The sequence below is a fragment of the Pollicipes pollicipes genome, unplaced genomic scaffold (genome assembly GCF_011947565.3).
Source record: "Pollicipes pollicipes isolate AB1234 unplaced genomic scaffold, Ppol_2.1 Scaffold_4002;HRSCAF=4701_pilon_pilon_pilon, whole genome shotgun sequence".
NCBI classification, from domain to species: Eukaryota; Metazoa; Arthropoda; class Thecostraca; order Pollicipedomorpha; family Pollicipedidae; genus Pollicipes; species Pollicipes pollicipes.
This window is the reverse complement of record NW_023596420.1, coordinates 12,116,727-12,133,869: the sequence shown is the minus strand read 5'-3', so window position 1 is coordinate 12,133,869 and position 17,143 is coordinate 12,116,727. Positions and strand designations below refer to the sequence as shown.

Here is a 17,143-nt window from a genome sequence, read left to right as displayed (position 1 = left end):
GGCCCCAGCTTGGCACCCGGGCTGTTCGGCAAACAGCGTGGCCCTGTTCACAAGTGACGCCTGTGACCAGTGGCGCAAGATGAGCGACGCCAGAGACCGGCATCCTGGCATGAATGGCAAACTGGTGGCGATGACGAAAAACGCTTCAAGTGTCTGCAAGCAACTCTTGCCGTCGCTCCTACGAGTCACTCCGCACAGCATGGGCACCGAGCGTGCCGTGTCGCACTATAACACTGCGCAGCAGCCATCGCTTGGACATGCGTCTGTCAACGGTGAACGACCGACTTGTCATCAGTGTCAACTGCTTGGGCACCGCGAGGTTTGACCCGCGTCCGGCGATGGCGGGCTTCCTGACAAAGACAGGCGCAACCGTCTGTCGGACCCGGAGAAGTACAAGCAGCGTGAATTCGCCAAGAAGTTCTTCCGCTCCGGTGGATCGTCGCTGGGTCTGGGTGTACTGGGAAAGTGTACTGGGTCATGTTGGGAGCGCGCGGGTCAGCGAACTGTGGCGTCATAGAAGCTGTTTGGTTCCAGTCTGACCATGGCCGCCTGCAATGCATGTGAATGACCTACTTTTGACTTTTCCTTTTAATGTTTCTAGCTTTGAAGCCACTCTTGGCGTGATTTGCTTCATTGTCATCCAATTGTCAACAGTTCAAATGCAATTATGCACTGTCATGCGCATGACACAGGATGTACATAAAGCAAAGCCGTCCTGGGTAAAATTACCTGTTGTTTAGCCATTAGGCTCAGCTCGAGCCCATACAGGTCATAAGTCAATTGCGATGAGGTTGTAAAACAGCTTGGAAATATTGGAACTATTGTTGAAGTAAAACAAAGGTCTATCGTGGAGCTAATTGAAACTCAGCAAACATATCTCATCTGTGTTTAGCTGACGGTTGCGGGTAAAATAACCTGAGTGGAGATAGCTTCGAAGTTATTTCACATCATCATTGATATGGACGATCTTTCTAAGGGCGGAATCTGCTGTGATGCTTTTGGCGGGGAATGGGCTCCACCAACATTATTGGAGAAGCTCCACCCATTGATGTTGCACTGACTTTCCCGTCGGTGCCACTTTATAAATTTGCGAAATCGACTGAGAGGTTTGCTCGATGAGGGGTGGGGCAATGATAATTTTTGGAATGCCCCCCCCCCCCCCCCCCCCCAGTGACAATTCCTTATATGAGGCCCTGACTTGCTAAAAAGGATTTAAAGGCGTTGAGACCCGTCCCTCAGACGTACGAAAACATTTCGAAAGACGTGGGCTCGGCTTGAGGACCACACAAAAGTTCATTCGCTCAGCGCAGACTGTGCGAAAATGCACGTGTTTGTGGGCGCCGCGCAATATGGCGTGCCACACAATATAAGCTGGCACTTCTCCAGAACACCAAGAGCTAATGCACTGTTCTGAAAAAAGCATTTGCGTCCGCGTATAAATATGGGATCGCGTCATCATTCTTGCTGAATACTTGGAATCTTCATCCATCAATCTTCAGTCTCACCCTGGCTCACATTCGGAAGCTTCCGCAATCGCCAACGGTCTCGTTCGATGTCATTTTGGTCCCCTCTTTTGTGGTGTCTTCAGTATTCAGAAATAGGTAAAACAAATAGCCGGCATTCTCGTCAACGGGTGTGTGCGGAAGTGAGCTATGCGGAACGAGACTGCCCGACACCGCACCTGGCCGGGGGTAGGGGGAGGGGATGATGGAGGCTATCTGATCCACCGCGCAGCGATAGCGCCGACAACCACATCCCTCCACTCCACGTGCCACCGATAACGGCGCGGCAGGCGTCTTAGCTGGCCACCGCCCGCCGCAGCGCCGGAGCGGCGGCGGCGGCGGCGGCGGCAGTCACCAGTGCCAGCCTTCGACGCCACAGCAGGGCCAGCTGACGGTGCGCGGGGACGGGGGCGGCGCGGGGCGACGTACTGCTCTCACGCCATGCAGCCATGCAGAAACGCACGTTTGGACCGAGAGTTTATTTGACACTCGCTAAAACACCACATGCCGTCACCGCCATACATCACGCGTCAGGGAGTTCACGCACTCGCACCCGTGCCTGCTGTAATGACGCGGCACAGACATCACGAGGCCGCCTGGTGAGTGATGGAGGGACTGACTGACGGCGGTTAGTGGCCGTCAGAAAAATCAACACAGCCACCATATCAACGTCCTCACGTTCTCTGATAAAGCCGATTTATCACGCAAACACGAACTGACTAATATTCGGCGATAATCATGAGACAAAACGGCTGTAAACAACGATTTAGCAGTTACCACGCATGCAATGAATCAAACTACCGCTCCCCCGCGCGGGCGCCGGCGGCCGACTAGGCGCCGGCCAGGCCGGCCAGCAGGGCGGCCGGGAGCAGCAGCAGCAGCATGGTCGGCGCCGCCAGGCCGGCCGAGTTGCAGTAGTCGCCCGTGCAGAAGCATTGTGTCAGGGTATCCACTTCGCTGCAGCCCACGTCCATCTCGCCGAAGCACCCGCGCACGGTATTGCCGTTAATAACCACCTTTGAGCACGTCCGGTCCAGGCCGGGCATGCAGTCCTTGCTCTTGAACCTGTCGTCGTCGGCGTCGAAGTCGGAGCACAGCGGTATATCGACTGCGCCGGACACCGTCCGCAGCAGCGGATGGTCGGCGTCAGAGCCCGTCGCGTCCGAGCACAGGTAGCAGTGGAGGGCGCGGCAGCCGGGCGCCGCCAGCAGGGCGGCCAGCAGCGGCAGCGGAGGACGGAGCATGGCGACGGCGGCGGCGGCGGCGGGGGTCCGACTGACGGGATGCCGTCGCCCGGCCCCGTCCTCGTCTTGCCGTCCGATACGGCGCCGCCCTATCGCCGTTCACCGCCAGAGCTCGGCGAGCACGACGTCACACACACGGCCATCAGATGTTTGCTCAGCACGGCAGTCCGCGGCTTCTCGATGGGCGCTCTTCCGCCGGCAGGCTTTTCATAGAGGTGGCTACGTACTCTCATGCCGTATTAAGGCACTGATCTCGCATTAAGGCTTGCCGAGGCGCTTGATTTTCTGACCCTTATTAGGTGTGAAAGTGTAATACTTTGGCGAAGCGTACCTGGGTCTGTTACAAGAAATACATAAAGTCTGGGAGTTTGCAGAGTAAGTGGTGAACTTGCAAGCTCTCTAACCTACAAAAGAGCTCATGAATTCCTTTTGAACTTGCACACTTCCTAAGGAAGCCGCGAAATCCCTAGGGTTTGGGTAAAAGAATAATTCAATTTGATTCGCTACTGAAATAGCCATAACCAGTGAGACATTCAAGACAAAACATAAATTGCTACTAAAATGAAATAGATCGAAAACATGCGGCATCGCACACCAGGCACACTCCACACGATTTTTCCATGAACCTACAGATGTTACATGTCCTGCAGTTGTGCCACAAACACAACGTTCGCCACTAATTATTCATGCGACACAATTAAATCGTGCCCCGTCTTACTGTTTGTCACTGGGTGTTTGCTGCATCGCAAGTCTTTGCAGTATAGTGTCTATGGTGGACCCTTCATCATGTTGCACACAACGAAGTTTACCTTGCTCCTCAGCTATTCATCGTGCATGCCCCTCTGGAGATACTGGAAAGCATTTTGTGTTTTAATTTACCCAGTCACTCGGCATAGCTGCTATGCTGCCCCAATAATGGTTCATTTGATAAATATACAAACTTTAAACAAAACAAATAAAAAATCTAAAACTTGTCACTCGACGACATAGAGTGCACTACATCCGTTAAGAAACACATTCGCAGGTTGGCTTGTCAAGGTCAATTCGCCCACCCCAAACATTTAAAAGAAATGCTTTACCTTTTAAGATATTAAAGCAAGCATCAGATATGATAAAACAAGCTCGCCCATAACTATTGGTATACTTTTTAAGTGGAAAAGACTGCTCTAGATAGCACAATTCTCTGTTTAGTAAATATGGTCCTCAATGCGTGATGGTTTGATTACGTCATCGTACCTTGCACAACATTGATTGAGAGCCAATTGACGGCCGTTGTATCTGGAAATCGCGCTCTTGAATGCCAGGTATGAACGCCTCATTTGTTATATTTTGGCTTTAATAGTATCATGGCTCATGGAACGACATAATGCGAATGACGTTATTTGAATGACGTCATGAATGTCAAGACGGCTTTGAAATATTCTCACTGATACACCTTTCCTCATTTTCGTGGGCGTGTAGTTAAGGAACTAGAGGGGCTTACGTCTTAAGAAGGGCAGGATTGTGGACGGCACCGAACGTTCTTCAAGATGGCTATTTCAATTTAAAACCCTATGTAAATGTGGAACACCCCCTTTCACTGGAACGACGCGACTGAACCGCCCTGACCATGGGATCGTCAGGTGAGGACATGCCGCTGCCGCGCAAGCCTCCGCGAACACACCCTTTCACTGGAAGGACGCGACTGAGCCGCCCTGACTATGGGATCGCCAGGTGAGGACATGCCGCTGCCGCGCAAGCCTCCGCGAACACACCCTTTCACTGGAACGACGCGACTGAGCCGCCCTGACCATGGGATCGCCAGGTGAGGACATGCCGCTGCCGCGCAAGCCTCCGCGAACCCCACCAATGTTCGCTGACGCTCGCCGCCGGTCGACACACGGGTGAGGGAAGTCATGGAGGGAAGCAGACAGCGCTGGCACACGAGGGACGCCACGTATCGATCCCGGTTACAGCCCGACCCCGAGCTGCTCAACTGTTGAACAGCGCTGCTCAACTGCTGGGCAGAGCTGCTCAACTGCTGAACGGAAAGAACGGCTTTGGTGGCTGGCCTCAACTGAACACTGGGCGCTGATATCAGACTATCCGTGATGCATGAGGTTGATTATTTGTGGAACGTTTCCTTCCAATCCGAGACGTCATAGCACCTAGGAGATATCGGCAATGCTTATGACCGTCGTAGGTGATGACAATGAAGATGATGGTGATGATGACCATGACGGCATGTTCTGATGGCTGTTAACATGGCGCAGAGAGCGGTGGGAAGACCGCCATGACCAGGCACTGAACGGCGGAAATAACAATGGGATTCACATCAATCACGAGTTACCTTCCCATGCGCATTGCCTAAACCAGTACCGGCATCAGCGTTTGTTGGGCCCATTATTTGTCTCGAAGATGTTCCGTACACCCTATCCAGAATATTACGAACAATACTGTGCTTCTGGTTTCCTGTTCCTTAACATGCGCGCATACGAGGAGGCCAACTCCAGCACAATGCATGTGATTTACGCCGTCGCTGCCGGGAAGAAGTACGCAAGAGCCTAGGAAGGTCGCCCCCTCCCCCCCCCCCCCCCGCCGCCCCACTGTCGTCCATTAAGGATGTGGTGCATAGATCCAGGCAGGAAAGCGATTCGTAACTTAAAAAAGAGAATTCTGTCCACGGACGACTATGCGATTCCCCGGGTCTTTGATTTGTGTGCTTGGTTGGAAGTGGGCGAGCCGGGGCCCGACGAACTAACCTCCTGCAAATGCGTTTCTGATGATGATAATGATTCGGGGTCTCAATAGATATATGCCATCCACCTTACGGTGATGAACGGCCATTTCGTATGGATTAGCTTGAGTGTAAGTTAAATTTTGCTGTGTACAACACGACACGGCTCCCCCACAGACTTGGTGGCAAAGAACCAAACCATCAAGCGACGAACAGGTCACTTGATTGCGATGCGCGAATTAATTGCGCCGTTTGAATAACCAGCGACGAATGCTGTGCCTGCAGCAACAACACAGGACTACTGACCTCTGTAAGGTTACGGTGAAATGTTATGCATGGCGTATGTTGCGCCTGTTTCAGTCACCTATTTTTATGTGTTTTGCTCTGTTTTTCGATGCCGACACTTGTCTACATGGACATCATGCACGCAAACATGTTTTGTGACCGGCAGCAGGCGTCCCCTGTGCCCCTCCTTGAATGTGCTTTTGGTTATCGTTATTTCGAGGAAGTGCAGCTGGTGTCTACATTTCCACATACTCTTAGAGATTTTATGAGATCCCCAGAAAGTTTGGAACTCCGAAGTTAGTTCGCAAGCTTACTGGGTTATATATATATATATATATATATATATATATATATATATATATATATACCTTGGTGTGCCATAAGATGTCATGCATCTCTTCATCAAAATCCATGAGTCACAGTCAGTCTTGAATCGCACTGTACGTGTCAGAGATCACCGGCCGGTCAATGGTATAGTTGCAAGCCAATACAGCAAGCCGCATTTAAGGCTGTAGTGAATCGACATGTATTGAATCCGCAGACGACATAGTGCCTTAAAACAATATTTTTGAAACTAGAAACACCAGGCTACACCTATTGGCAGCATGACTCAAATGACATGTTTTAAGACATTTCGAACTATTAAGAAAAAACATTGCAAACCGTCAACATAAACAGAACCCGGCTACTATCGACAACATCGTGTCGAAAATGCATGAAGTGGACGAGTCAAGCAGCTCCACGAGGACTAGTGTGCGAAGAGGACAAATTTAGCAGGTGCAGAGAAATGCTGTTAACAAATCTGACCCTAACACGCCTTTGCGAGAGATACCACGCCCAGCAAAGATTACATGCTGGGATTAACAGCACAACAGAACTATGTGTGTGGCCAATACGCCACCCCATTTCCCCAAACGGGTATTTTGCCCCATCTTCTTTTGCCGGTAAAGTGAACGTTTTTTAAGTTTTCCCATGCCAACTGTCATTTTCAGGTCAAGTTGCGCCTAGAGATTCTAGTATCACCCCTCCAATCCCAGTTTCGGACACGAGGTTACACCCATGCAAGAAATCGCGCCACATACGATTTCGAGCTTTTAATTTGGGGGGTCGACGAGCCTCTGGAGCTTGCTCGCCCGGCGGACCGTCGGAACGCCCGTGGATTCCCGGGCGCGACCAAGCACGCACCCATAACAAAATCACCACAGCTGGGAGGTCGCCGTGTGCGTTTGTGTGCGTGTGCGTGTACTACCCAGCACAGCCACAGGTAGTGTCTGGGAACCAAACCATCGTCTTGAAACCTGATGTTAGCAAAGACCTGCCGAAAGTTGACGGAATCCCTGCTGTATTCATCAGACTTCGCCCCATGACGGCCACCTCTTGCGACTTAGTAAACCATATCGCGCAAAAACTGGCGTATAAACCTGACCGGCATATAGCTTGAAGACAACAAAAAAGGAGACCGATAGCAATTATTAAATGCCAACTTTCGGGCTCAGGCCATGTTTGGATCGAGATGGTACGAGTGGGAGCGACCGAGCAGGTCCACTAGTGGGAGCGACAGAGCAGGTCCACTAGCAGCAATGGCCCGATTCCTGTCGCGTTCAAACCCGGTGTTTGGCGGAGAGGTCCCGGCCTCGCGGACAAGTGATCAAACGCGATGATACTCGCGAGGGTTGCCTCGCTAACATCCAAACTCCCACCAGATCCTTACCTGGCATACCCCCCAGATAGCAGACTTACCCCCAGGCCTCTCACGGCCAGACCCCAAAAATATCCCACTAAACAATCTCAGTCACCTTCTTCTCTTCTCACCTCTAGGATGGTCAGGCGTCTTTATGTTTGAGTTTTCGCACGTCAAGCCTTACAGCTGACAGCTGATTCGCTACCAAAATGCGGAGACGAGATTGCTGTCAGCTTCCCCCTCCCACCCGAAAAACACGGAAAGTGGCTCCGTTCGGCGGCGGAGAATGGCCGACGGTAAGCCGGGGGTTAAGACGATCCTACACATATCCTGGGACTCGACTCTGGGGGAATTTCACGTGGTCTGGTGACTCGTCTGACCCAAGCCCTACAGGACATATCGCTGAGTTTAGCACTTCTGTCGCACAAACGTCTACCGGCCGCAGGAACCGAAACTGAACGGGGGAGTTAACACGTCCGTCTCCATACGTCGCAACAGTTTGATGTATGGTAAACCATTCCGGGCATCAGAGTGCAAAGCGGTCCACAGCGGATACCACAACGAGCAATTACAAGTAAAATTCATCGGCTCGGTCTTTAAAATAACTATCCTGCCGTGTCATCGAGCGTGTGATGCACCAGCACGCGCGTGCCGTCTGACGCGGCGGCCGGCCGCGTGACAGTCTCCCGCGTCACGGCGCCAGGTTCGCAGCACTCCGGGCAGTCTGCTCTGCCAGCCGGCCACCGAGCACCACCAGAAGCATGCTGGGCTGAGCCCACAGCCGGCGAGACCCTAAGCCACGCATGGCGAGCAGGCGGCGGCTGCCAGCATCGGGAGGCGTGCGCCGCCAAGCAGCAGCTCCGGTTCGGGACGGAGCAGGCGGCGGCTGCCAGGATCGGGAGGCGTGCGCCGCCACGGAGTAGCTCCGGTTCGGGACGGAGCAGGCGGCGGCTGCCAGGATCGGGAGGCGTGCGCCGCCACGCGGCAACTCCGGTTCGGGACGGAGCGCGAGGCGGAGTGTCCGGCCCGAGGGCGCGGGCACAGTGTTCGGGCCGAGTGCCCGGGCTGACGCCATCCGCACGGAGCGGCCACCAACAGCAGTCGCCATGGGTCCAGCGGCCGGCTCGGTAGCGCGGTGGCCATCTGCTGCAACTGCTTCAGCAGCTGCTTCCGCCACAACAATCCCCGCCGGAGTCAACCTTGGACCACGCCGCACCAGCACGCTTGACGTTTGTTCATATCGTTTACATTTTAGCCTGTCAGCGAGGCGACCCTGGAAGCGGTCAAGCCCCCTCCCCCCTCCCCCATTTACAAGGTGCATTGCACTAGCATACGTAGGATTGTTAGCTACTGCCCGATCTGTCTCTCACTCTCGAACCTGCACCCATCTGTGACGTGACCCTCTCCTTGGTTCAGACACTCGGGGCTGCTCTGCCTCATCATGGTAGCACGTGCTACACCGCGGTCTCCGGCCATGTTGTTCGCGCTGATCTCCCAGCGTTGTTCGCAAATGGCATTTTGTCCCACGCGCATTGTCTAACATGTCTCCGAACGGCCATATGTCTGACAGGCATATCACACAAATGAGACGCATGTCGGCCACTCATGCTGTTCTTTCTTTACACAACCGTTTTGCGACCTCGTCTCAATGGGGCTGGAAGAGGGGAGTCATCTCGGTGGAGCCTGAATGTGCCGTGAGCCAACACTGGCGACCCCCTTCTGGACAGAAGCTTGTTGGTCAGGCCAGGTTCAACATTACGGAATTCTCAATTCTAATTCAACAAGTAATTCATCCTTCGTGTTCCAGAGCTTGATGTGTGCGGACGTGCCTCGTTGTGACGAACGCGACGCACCTCGTCCAGATCGAACGAAACTCAGTGATCTAGGCAGGGTTTGTACTAGGGAGCTAACGTGTATCTTCAGGTAAATTCTTTCCTTTCTTTGCATGTAATCAAGTAGGTGTACTTTGCCACTTTTTCATGTGAAATAGTTAAATCTAACGTAACTTAACCAAACCAGTTCATTCCGGGGTTCAGAGGGGAGATGGAACAAATCAAGGATCTCGTAGCTGAGGCGGTGGGAAAAGAAATGGAGCTATTTAAACGTGAGATAGCTTCCCTGAGAGATGAAACTCAGAAACTGAAACGGGAAAACTCTGAGCTTCGTGAAATGGTTAAACATCTGGAGGCTGCCGTCGATGAGACGGAGCAATACTCGCGTAAGTCTTCCCTCATTCTGAGTGGAGATGGCATCCCTGAGCCAAAGGCAGATGAGACAACTGAGGAGACCAGAAGTGTTGCCCTCAAGGTCATCAAAGAAAAACTCAAGGTAGACGTAAAGGGTGAAGTGGTGGCGTGCCACCGTCTGAAAAACAAAAAAAAGGGTGCTGGTGAAATTCCAGGACATGGATGACCGGAACAATGTTTACCAGGCTAAATTCCGGCAGACTGATGGCCCAGGCATCATCATTCATGAAAACCTGACTGATAAGCGAGCTCGACAAGTCGAGGTTCTTGCCGATATGAAGCGTGAAAATGACCAGGTCATGGACTTCCACACTAAAAACGGCATCATTCTGGCAAGGAACTCGCGTGACAAAAGATATGCACGCATACAGCCATGGTTCACACGTGAGCAGATTATTAAAGCCATGACAGACTCACCAATACTATCCTCTTTGGCGAACAGAAGTGTAGCTGGCCAGAATAGGTTTATATACTCTCAGACCCTGAACCGCATTCCTGCCGGTCATGTGCTAAACAGAGCTGCTAATCTTGAAGAGTTTGTAACAGTTGAAGGCAGGTGGGCTGGGCCTGAGACCAGGCTCTCAAGTTCTAAAAAGTAGTGAGTCCATTGGTTAGTGATGTCACCTGGCTGACTACCGCTGGCACATTCCTCAATTAACTATCCATACATTTATGATTTTCTTGAAAACTTGCATATGACACCACGGCTGTGGTGTACATACAACTTACTGTATTGTAATGCCTTATTTCTAGTAAGGAGGAATTTGCCAGTGGTGCCTGGCTTGGTGGCTTACGTTGCTCATGATAATGTGCTTGTCTATTCTAAGTACTTCTCACGCTCATTGCCCATGTTCACCATGTTCATTGCCCCCACTAATGAACAGGAATTAATTCTTGTTATCGATGGACTAAACAACGTCGGAGCTGGAGTCGACAATATTAACTCAAAAATATTCAAGTCATCTTATAAGGTTATACTCAAAGCAATTCTTCATCTTTTCAACAGCTGTTTGTCCTCGGGATATTTCCAGGCATTTTCAAAAAAGCCGTGATTAAACCCGTCTTTAAAAGTGGGGACTCGCAACTTCTAAATAACTACAGACCTATCAGTATTTTGCCGTTTATGTCCAAAATTCTGGAAAAACTTATATATAATAGACTCGTCCTTCATCTAAACCAAAACCACCTAATTCACCAAAATCAATTCGGATTTCAGAAGAATAAAAGTACTTACATGCCAATTATTCTTCTGCACGAAACTATCACTAAGGCTTTTGAAAACGGGGAATATGTGTTAGGTTTGTATTTAGATTTGAAAAAAGCCTTTGACACTGTAAACATTAGCCTTCTTCTACGTAAACTTACTAAATATGGTATTCGACGAAAATCTCATGAAATCATTTCTTCATATTTGTCTGGCAGAACTCAATGTGTAAAAATCAGGAATTATCTATCAACAATCAAAAACGTGACAATGGGGGTACCCCAAGGATCCATTCTCAGCCCAATCCTCTTTTTAATGAACATAAATGACTTGCCTAAATTAAGCAGTGACATGATTTGTCTGTCTTACGCTGATGATACTGCGATTGTTTTCAAAAATAAAAGTATTGTCGAACTTCAAAACAATGTCAATACGCTTTTGCTTCTAATAACTTCTTGGTTTGCTGCTAATTTTCTCTCCCTGAACGTATCAAAAACATTCACACAGCATCACACAACCCTTTCTTCGCATTTCCGACTAAATGTGCAAATTAATAATTCACCGATTGAAGAAAAAAAAGAAATTAAATACCTTGGTGTAATCATTGACACGTCTCTTAAGTTTACAAGCCACACTAATTTTGTTGCAAGCATAGTAAGTAGAAATATTGGAATAATAAGCAGGGTTAGGTACTTTATTGATAAAATAACGTCACATCTACTCTATGACACTTTGATTCTTCCTTATCTAAATTACTGCTGCTTGGTTTGGGGCATAAATTATGCTTCTCAACTAGATCGGTTGGTAATTTTGCAAAAAAGGGCTGTGCGTCTTATAGAAAATGTGTATCCTCCACAAAGCTCAGAGCCAATCTTTAAACGACACAAAATTTTGAAACTATCGAATATTGCTAAATCTTAAATGTTAATTGTGATGCACAGATTTTTAACTTCACAGCTCCCTGCATCATTCGATTTAATTTACAATCTCTACGAATCCAATGACATGGATATGAGGCGGGCAAAACATTTAGACCAACCTTTCCCTTATCGTAATTATAGACTATTTACAGCATCTTGCCTTGGCCCTAAGCTGTGGAACGACAATATGGTTTCATATTTTCCAAGAATAGCTGATATCCCTGTATCAAAAACCATCGTTAAGAACATTATCCGCAAGCATTTCGTGAACACATATTAACGTAACCAATATATTTGAAGACATTGCCATCCTTGTGCTGTACATATCCAACACACTTCATATTTGACCGCCTTCATGTTTCATAATCAATTTCTGATATAAAGTCATGCACATATACCCAAACTCACGGCGCTGGCTCCGGGAGTTCTCCCAGCAACAAGCTCTGCTTAGCTGGGTGGACTCCCTGGACATCCAGCCCAAAGCCCAGCACAAAAATGACCAGGTAATTGCCCCCCCCCCCCCCCCCGGCTTGTGTGACTGTATAGCCCTTACTAACACGGTAAATTGAGTGGTTGTAGATCATTGGGCGGTTATAACGGGCTGTCATTAGCTGACTTTGGCTAATGACTGCTTTAAGCCTTTTCACCTATGATTTTTCCCTACCTATCACATAACACAATTCTTTCGGGTCTGCTCCACCTCTACCTTTTTTTTTACGTTTATTTCATCTTCCTAGCTGGGAGTGCCGCGACTTGATTTTATGTTTTCTGGTGTTAACGTACGGTTTACTGCGTCGCTGGGACTGAGGGAGGGGCACTCCTGGTTACCTGTTCTTGGGTAACGGCGTAAAAAGTACCCATGCGATACATCAGGACAGAAGCGCCGATACCGCCAACGATGATGTATCTGCCCACGTACATCAATGGACTTCAACTGTGGATTGTTCTTTTTCGTTTAGAGATGGTGTGCCTTTCCGGACAAAGGTGATTTTCAGTGGCCAACCAGCATCCCTTAAATCACGTACCTGTCTTTTTAACGAAACCTACGACGGGCCCCAGCCTATGCTGGCTCCCGACAACTGCCGCGCGCCTTAAGTAACTCCAAAACGTACTTTAGAATATCCCAGTACAAAAACCGATGTCATGACTTGTTGATGTGCTATAGTTTATAGCTAACAAATTATATAAATGGAAAAGTGCTTTGATCATTGCTTACGCCTACCACAATATTGTAGTGTTGCAACAGCTCCTTTGAGTCTGCGACATGTATAACCATCTGCACAAATTACTCCACAACGGTTCTCCAACCGGCCACGGTATCTCACTCCCTATCCCGGTTCAGAAACAACGCGATTCACCCGTCAGAAACCGAGTGCGTGTGACCCCGAAATCGGCACTGAGAAACCGAGTCAGAACCGGATCGGGCGCCAGCGAGCACGGGGGCCACTCGGCCGTGACCCGTCGACCCGGCAGCTGCGCAAGCGCGCTCCACCGCCGGCACGCCGACAGATCAGACGGCACCGGGCTGCCGGCGTCGCGGTCCGTCGGGGAGTTGGGCTGCCGCGCACCGGCCGCGTCAGGCCAGCCGGGCCACACCGGCCGTATCAGGCCAGCCGGGTCACACCGGCCGCGTCAGGCCAGCCGGGCCACACCGACCGTATCAGGCCAGCCGGGTCACACCGGCCGTGTCAGGCCAGCCGGGTCACACCGGCCGTGTCGGGTCACACCGGCCGTGTCAGGCCAGCCGGGCCGCACCGGCCGCCCGCACTGGCCGCGTCAGGCCGACCGGGCCACACCGGCCGCGTCAGGCCAGCCGGGTCACACCGGCCGCGTCAGGCCAGCCGGGCCACACCGACCGTATCAGGCCAGCCGGGTCACACCGGCCGTGTCAGGCCAGCCGGGTCACACCGGCCGTGTCAGGCCAGCCGGGCCGCACCGGCCGCCCGCACCGGCTGCGTCAGGCCGACCGGGCCACACCGGTCGCCCGCGCTGGCCGCGTCAGGTCGGCCGCCCGCACCGGCCGCGTCAGGTCGGCCGCCCGCACCGGCCGCGTCAGGTCGGCCGCCCGCACCGGCCGCGTCAGGTCGGCCGCCCGCACCGGCCGCGTCAGGTCGGCCGCCCGCACCGGCCGCGGCCGATCACCACACGCATCCGACCCAGGCGGCGAGCTCGGCATACCGTGTTTTACCGGAACAAGCGAGGAAAGCGCCCGCGTGTCAGACCAGTGCAGCGGGTTCAATACGCAATGTGGGCGGGGCAGGCGTGTTACGTAAACGCAACGCTTGAGGTCTAGCTGACACATTTATTTCTGAAGCCTGCCTCCTATAATCAGCTCACTGCATTCGAACATCACACACCAGGATTGGCCCCCACATGTTCGAAAACGAGTAAGCAACTGAAGGACGTGATTGTCACAAATGACGATGATTGGGGCTTAACGGCATTCAATGTCCTAACAGGACATACAATAAGCTGCTATTGAATAATGACCCATCACACAATTCTCGGATGTCAGTTGCCAAAATATTTCTGGTAACCACAATTGGTAAAATTTGATGTCAATCATTATCGGGCGTGTTCAGCACGACTCTTCAGACGCGCCTTTTATGGAGTCGAATGAGACCTTATGCACATGTACTCCAAGGGCAACAGGTCCGCCCCATCCAATTTCGCAGCGGCCACGGCTCAGCCACAGGCGTTGCACCGCAGCCTGACCACCCTAATCGCGTTCAGCTGCCTGTCCGACCGACGGCGGTCGGCGAGCCGTCTCAACGGCGGGCGTCCAGCGCGGCACGGCGCCGGCGGCCGACTAGGCGCAGACCAGGCCGGCCAGCAGGGCGGCCGGCAGTAGCAACAGCAGCATGGTCGGCGCCGCCAGGCCGGCCGAGTTGCAGTAGTCGCCCGTACAGACGCACATCGTCAGCCGGTCCGTGACGGTGCAGCCCTCCTGCCTGGACCGGTCGAAACAGCCGCGGATCTCCTTCCCATCCAGGGAAGCCTTGGCGCAGGTGCTGTCGTAGCTGCCCGTGCAGCGCTCGACCTTGAAGCGGTCGTCGTCCTTGTCGAATTCGGCGCAGGACGGGACGACGGCGCCGGCCCCGAACGACTGCTGCAGCGGCAGACCGGCGGCCGACCGGAGGCCCGCCAGGTCCGAGCATTGGAAGCAGCTGAGGGCTCGGCAGCCGGGCGCCGCCAGCAGGGCGGCCAGCAGCGGCAGCAGCGGGCGGAACATGGCGGCGGCGGCGGCGGCGGCGGCGGTGGCAGCGGCAGCGGCAGCGGCAGCAGCGGTGGCGGAGCACGGACTGACGGGCCGCCGTCGTCCGGTCCGCTCCTCACCTCGCCGCCAGCTATCGCCGCCGCCGACGATCGTGGCGATCGCGGCGCAGCGCGCGGCGGAAGTGCGCCACAAAGACGACGTGAGCGGCGATAGGGACCGGCGTCGCGCGACGGTCCGGGCTCAACCGCGTGGGCATTCGACCAGCCGCGCCTCCGGGCGCGCCACCTTGATAGTGCCGGCCGCCGCGGAAGCCGGTCGCTCGGCACCGGTGTGTGACGGTACCGCTCCTGGCAGAGCCTCGAGCGCCAGCTCAGCGGGCCAGACGGCGCGACACGGCCGCTCCCCAGCGGAGAGCCGGCGGGGCGGCGGCGACATCAAGCGACGGCGATGACGCATGCCTTGTATCGGACATCAAAGACGGCGCGCCGTCATCAACAGATGATGAAAGTCGCTGGAAGTTGCTAGTCACGCATGTCCTGCGTGTCCGGAATGGAATCCAGACCGCAGAAGATGATAAAAGTCGAGGAAGTTAGTCCCCATGCATTTTCTGCGTGTCGGGAATTGAACCCAGACTACTCAAAACGCGCGATCCAAATTCCCCAACCCCTTTTAACTTCGGTCCCTAGAACATCGCCCTTGCACTTACGCCCCTTATAAGATGTTGTCTACCGTCATTAGGCAAGTTTATGATTGCATTTGAATTGACACATCTACTCGGTGCACGTGCGACTATCGCTGTGCCCGTGATCATGTATGGTGAATTAGGTCCTGAATGGCGAGAAAATAACAAAATATAGGAGCGTGGTTCCGGGCTTAAATGCACGAACGTTCATATAAGGTAGAGGGTGCATTTCGGAAAAGTTTACGATCATACAGCCTGGAGAGCGTGCTGAAAGAAATGATGCCGCCGCACTCGACAAAGGGCATTTTCTAAGCAAAAAGCAAAATCAAGCGCGTTTGGTGCGCATTTCCATTTCTTTTGGTACGTTGTTGACATTAGTTGGCCTCAGTTTTGAACCATGAAAGTCTGAAAATTGACGGCGATTTCATCCATGTCATGCCTTTATCGTTCAGACGCGCACGTATGTCACGTGGTGGCGGGTACCTTATCTCCATATTCGATTACCCGTTACGAATCTAGCCATCTCAAAGCCAGCCGTGTTTTCCCGCAATATAACTTCAATGTCGTTCCTGCTACGCAGACTGTTCCGAGGAGCTACACCTCAGTGGTGTGACCGCAGTTTGAAGTAATCTAAAAACATCTTGTACACACTTACGGACGCCACCGCGGCGGTCCATAAGACGCGGTTTATTTTATCCTTCAGCGGGCTGGGCTTTGAAAGCCATGGCTTCAAAAGCAAGGCGAAATTTCATTATCACGACAGATTAAAAACAGCACTCAGTTCGACCTGATCGGCAATGTTGAAGCCGACATGAAGCCGACTGCTTTCTGTTCGTCACACCGTCTCCCCGTACGAAAGACTCCCTCTACACAGCCTGTGGGTCCGCTTTTGAGCTCCGATGGTCCAACGGGAGACCCATCGCTTGCAGTGCACCCGTCCCTGTCCCAATGCGGCTGCTTTGTGTGCAAACTCTGCCGGAAATCACAGCAATTACGCCACTTGTACTGAGACTGCCCTAGACTTGGCGCTTTGTGCGCAGTGTCGGCTCCCTTCAGACTGACCTGGGTGTAGGCGGGAGCGAGCGGCACGCCGGCAGTGACGGCCGGTCCGCCGCCGTGCATCTTGAGCGCGCGCACCGTGGCGACCAGCACGGCGGCGTCCGGCGCCAGGCCCGACGCCCTGCACTTGATGTTGAAGAACTTCTCCATGCCTGGAACGAACGCACGGTCGGCTCACGCAGCCGCGCCGGACGGCTGCGTGAGCCCGGCCCCCGGAGCCTGGATTTGTAGGGGGGCTTCCAGTCCTCACCTGGGGCCCGACAAGCAAGGCGACTGGCGGTTTCTTCCAAGGGTTTTACAACAAGTCTCGCGATTTCTTCGATAACAGCATAACAATTATGCGTGCGCGGAGAAAGGAAGCATACATGCATTTTACCACACGCTTCC

General features: G+C 52.7%; 1 protein-coding gene across 2 annotated transcripts in view; it reads right to left on the bottom strand.

Annotated features, from left to right (window-relative positions):
- pug (pug C-1-tetrahydrofolate synthase, cytoplasmic) overlaps window positions 1–17,143 on the bottom strand; it is a 61,123-nt gene that overhangs the window by 23,173 nt on the left and 20,807 nt on the right. For both annotated transcript variants that reach the window (XM_037216707.1, XM_037216705.1), the window contains one exon: window positions 16,760–16,908. In XM_037216707.1, coding sequence (XP_037072602.1) covers window positions 16,760–16,908 — 149 coding nt within the window. The remainder of the gene's footprint in view (window positions 1–16,759; window positions 16,909–17,143) is intronic.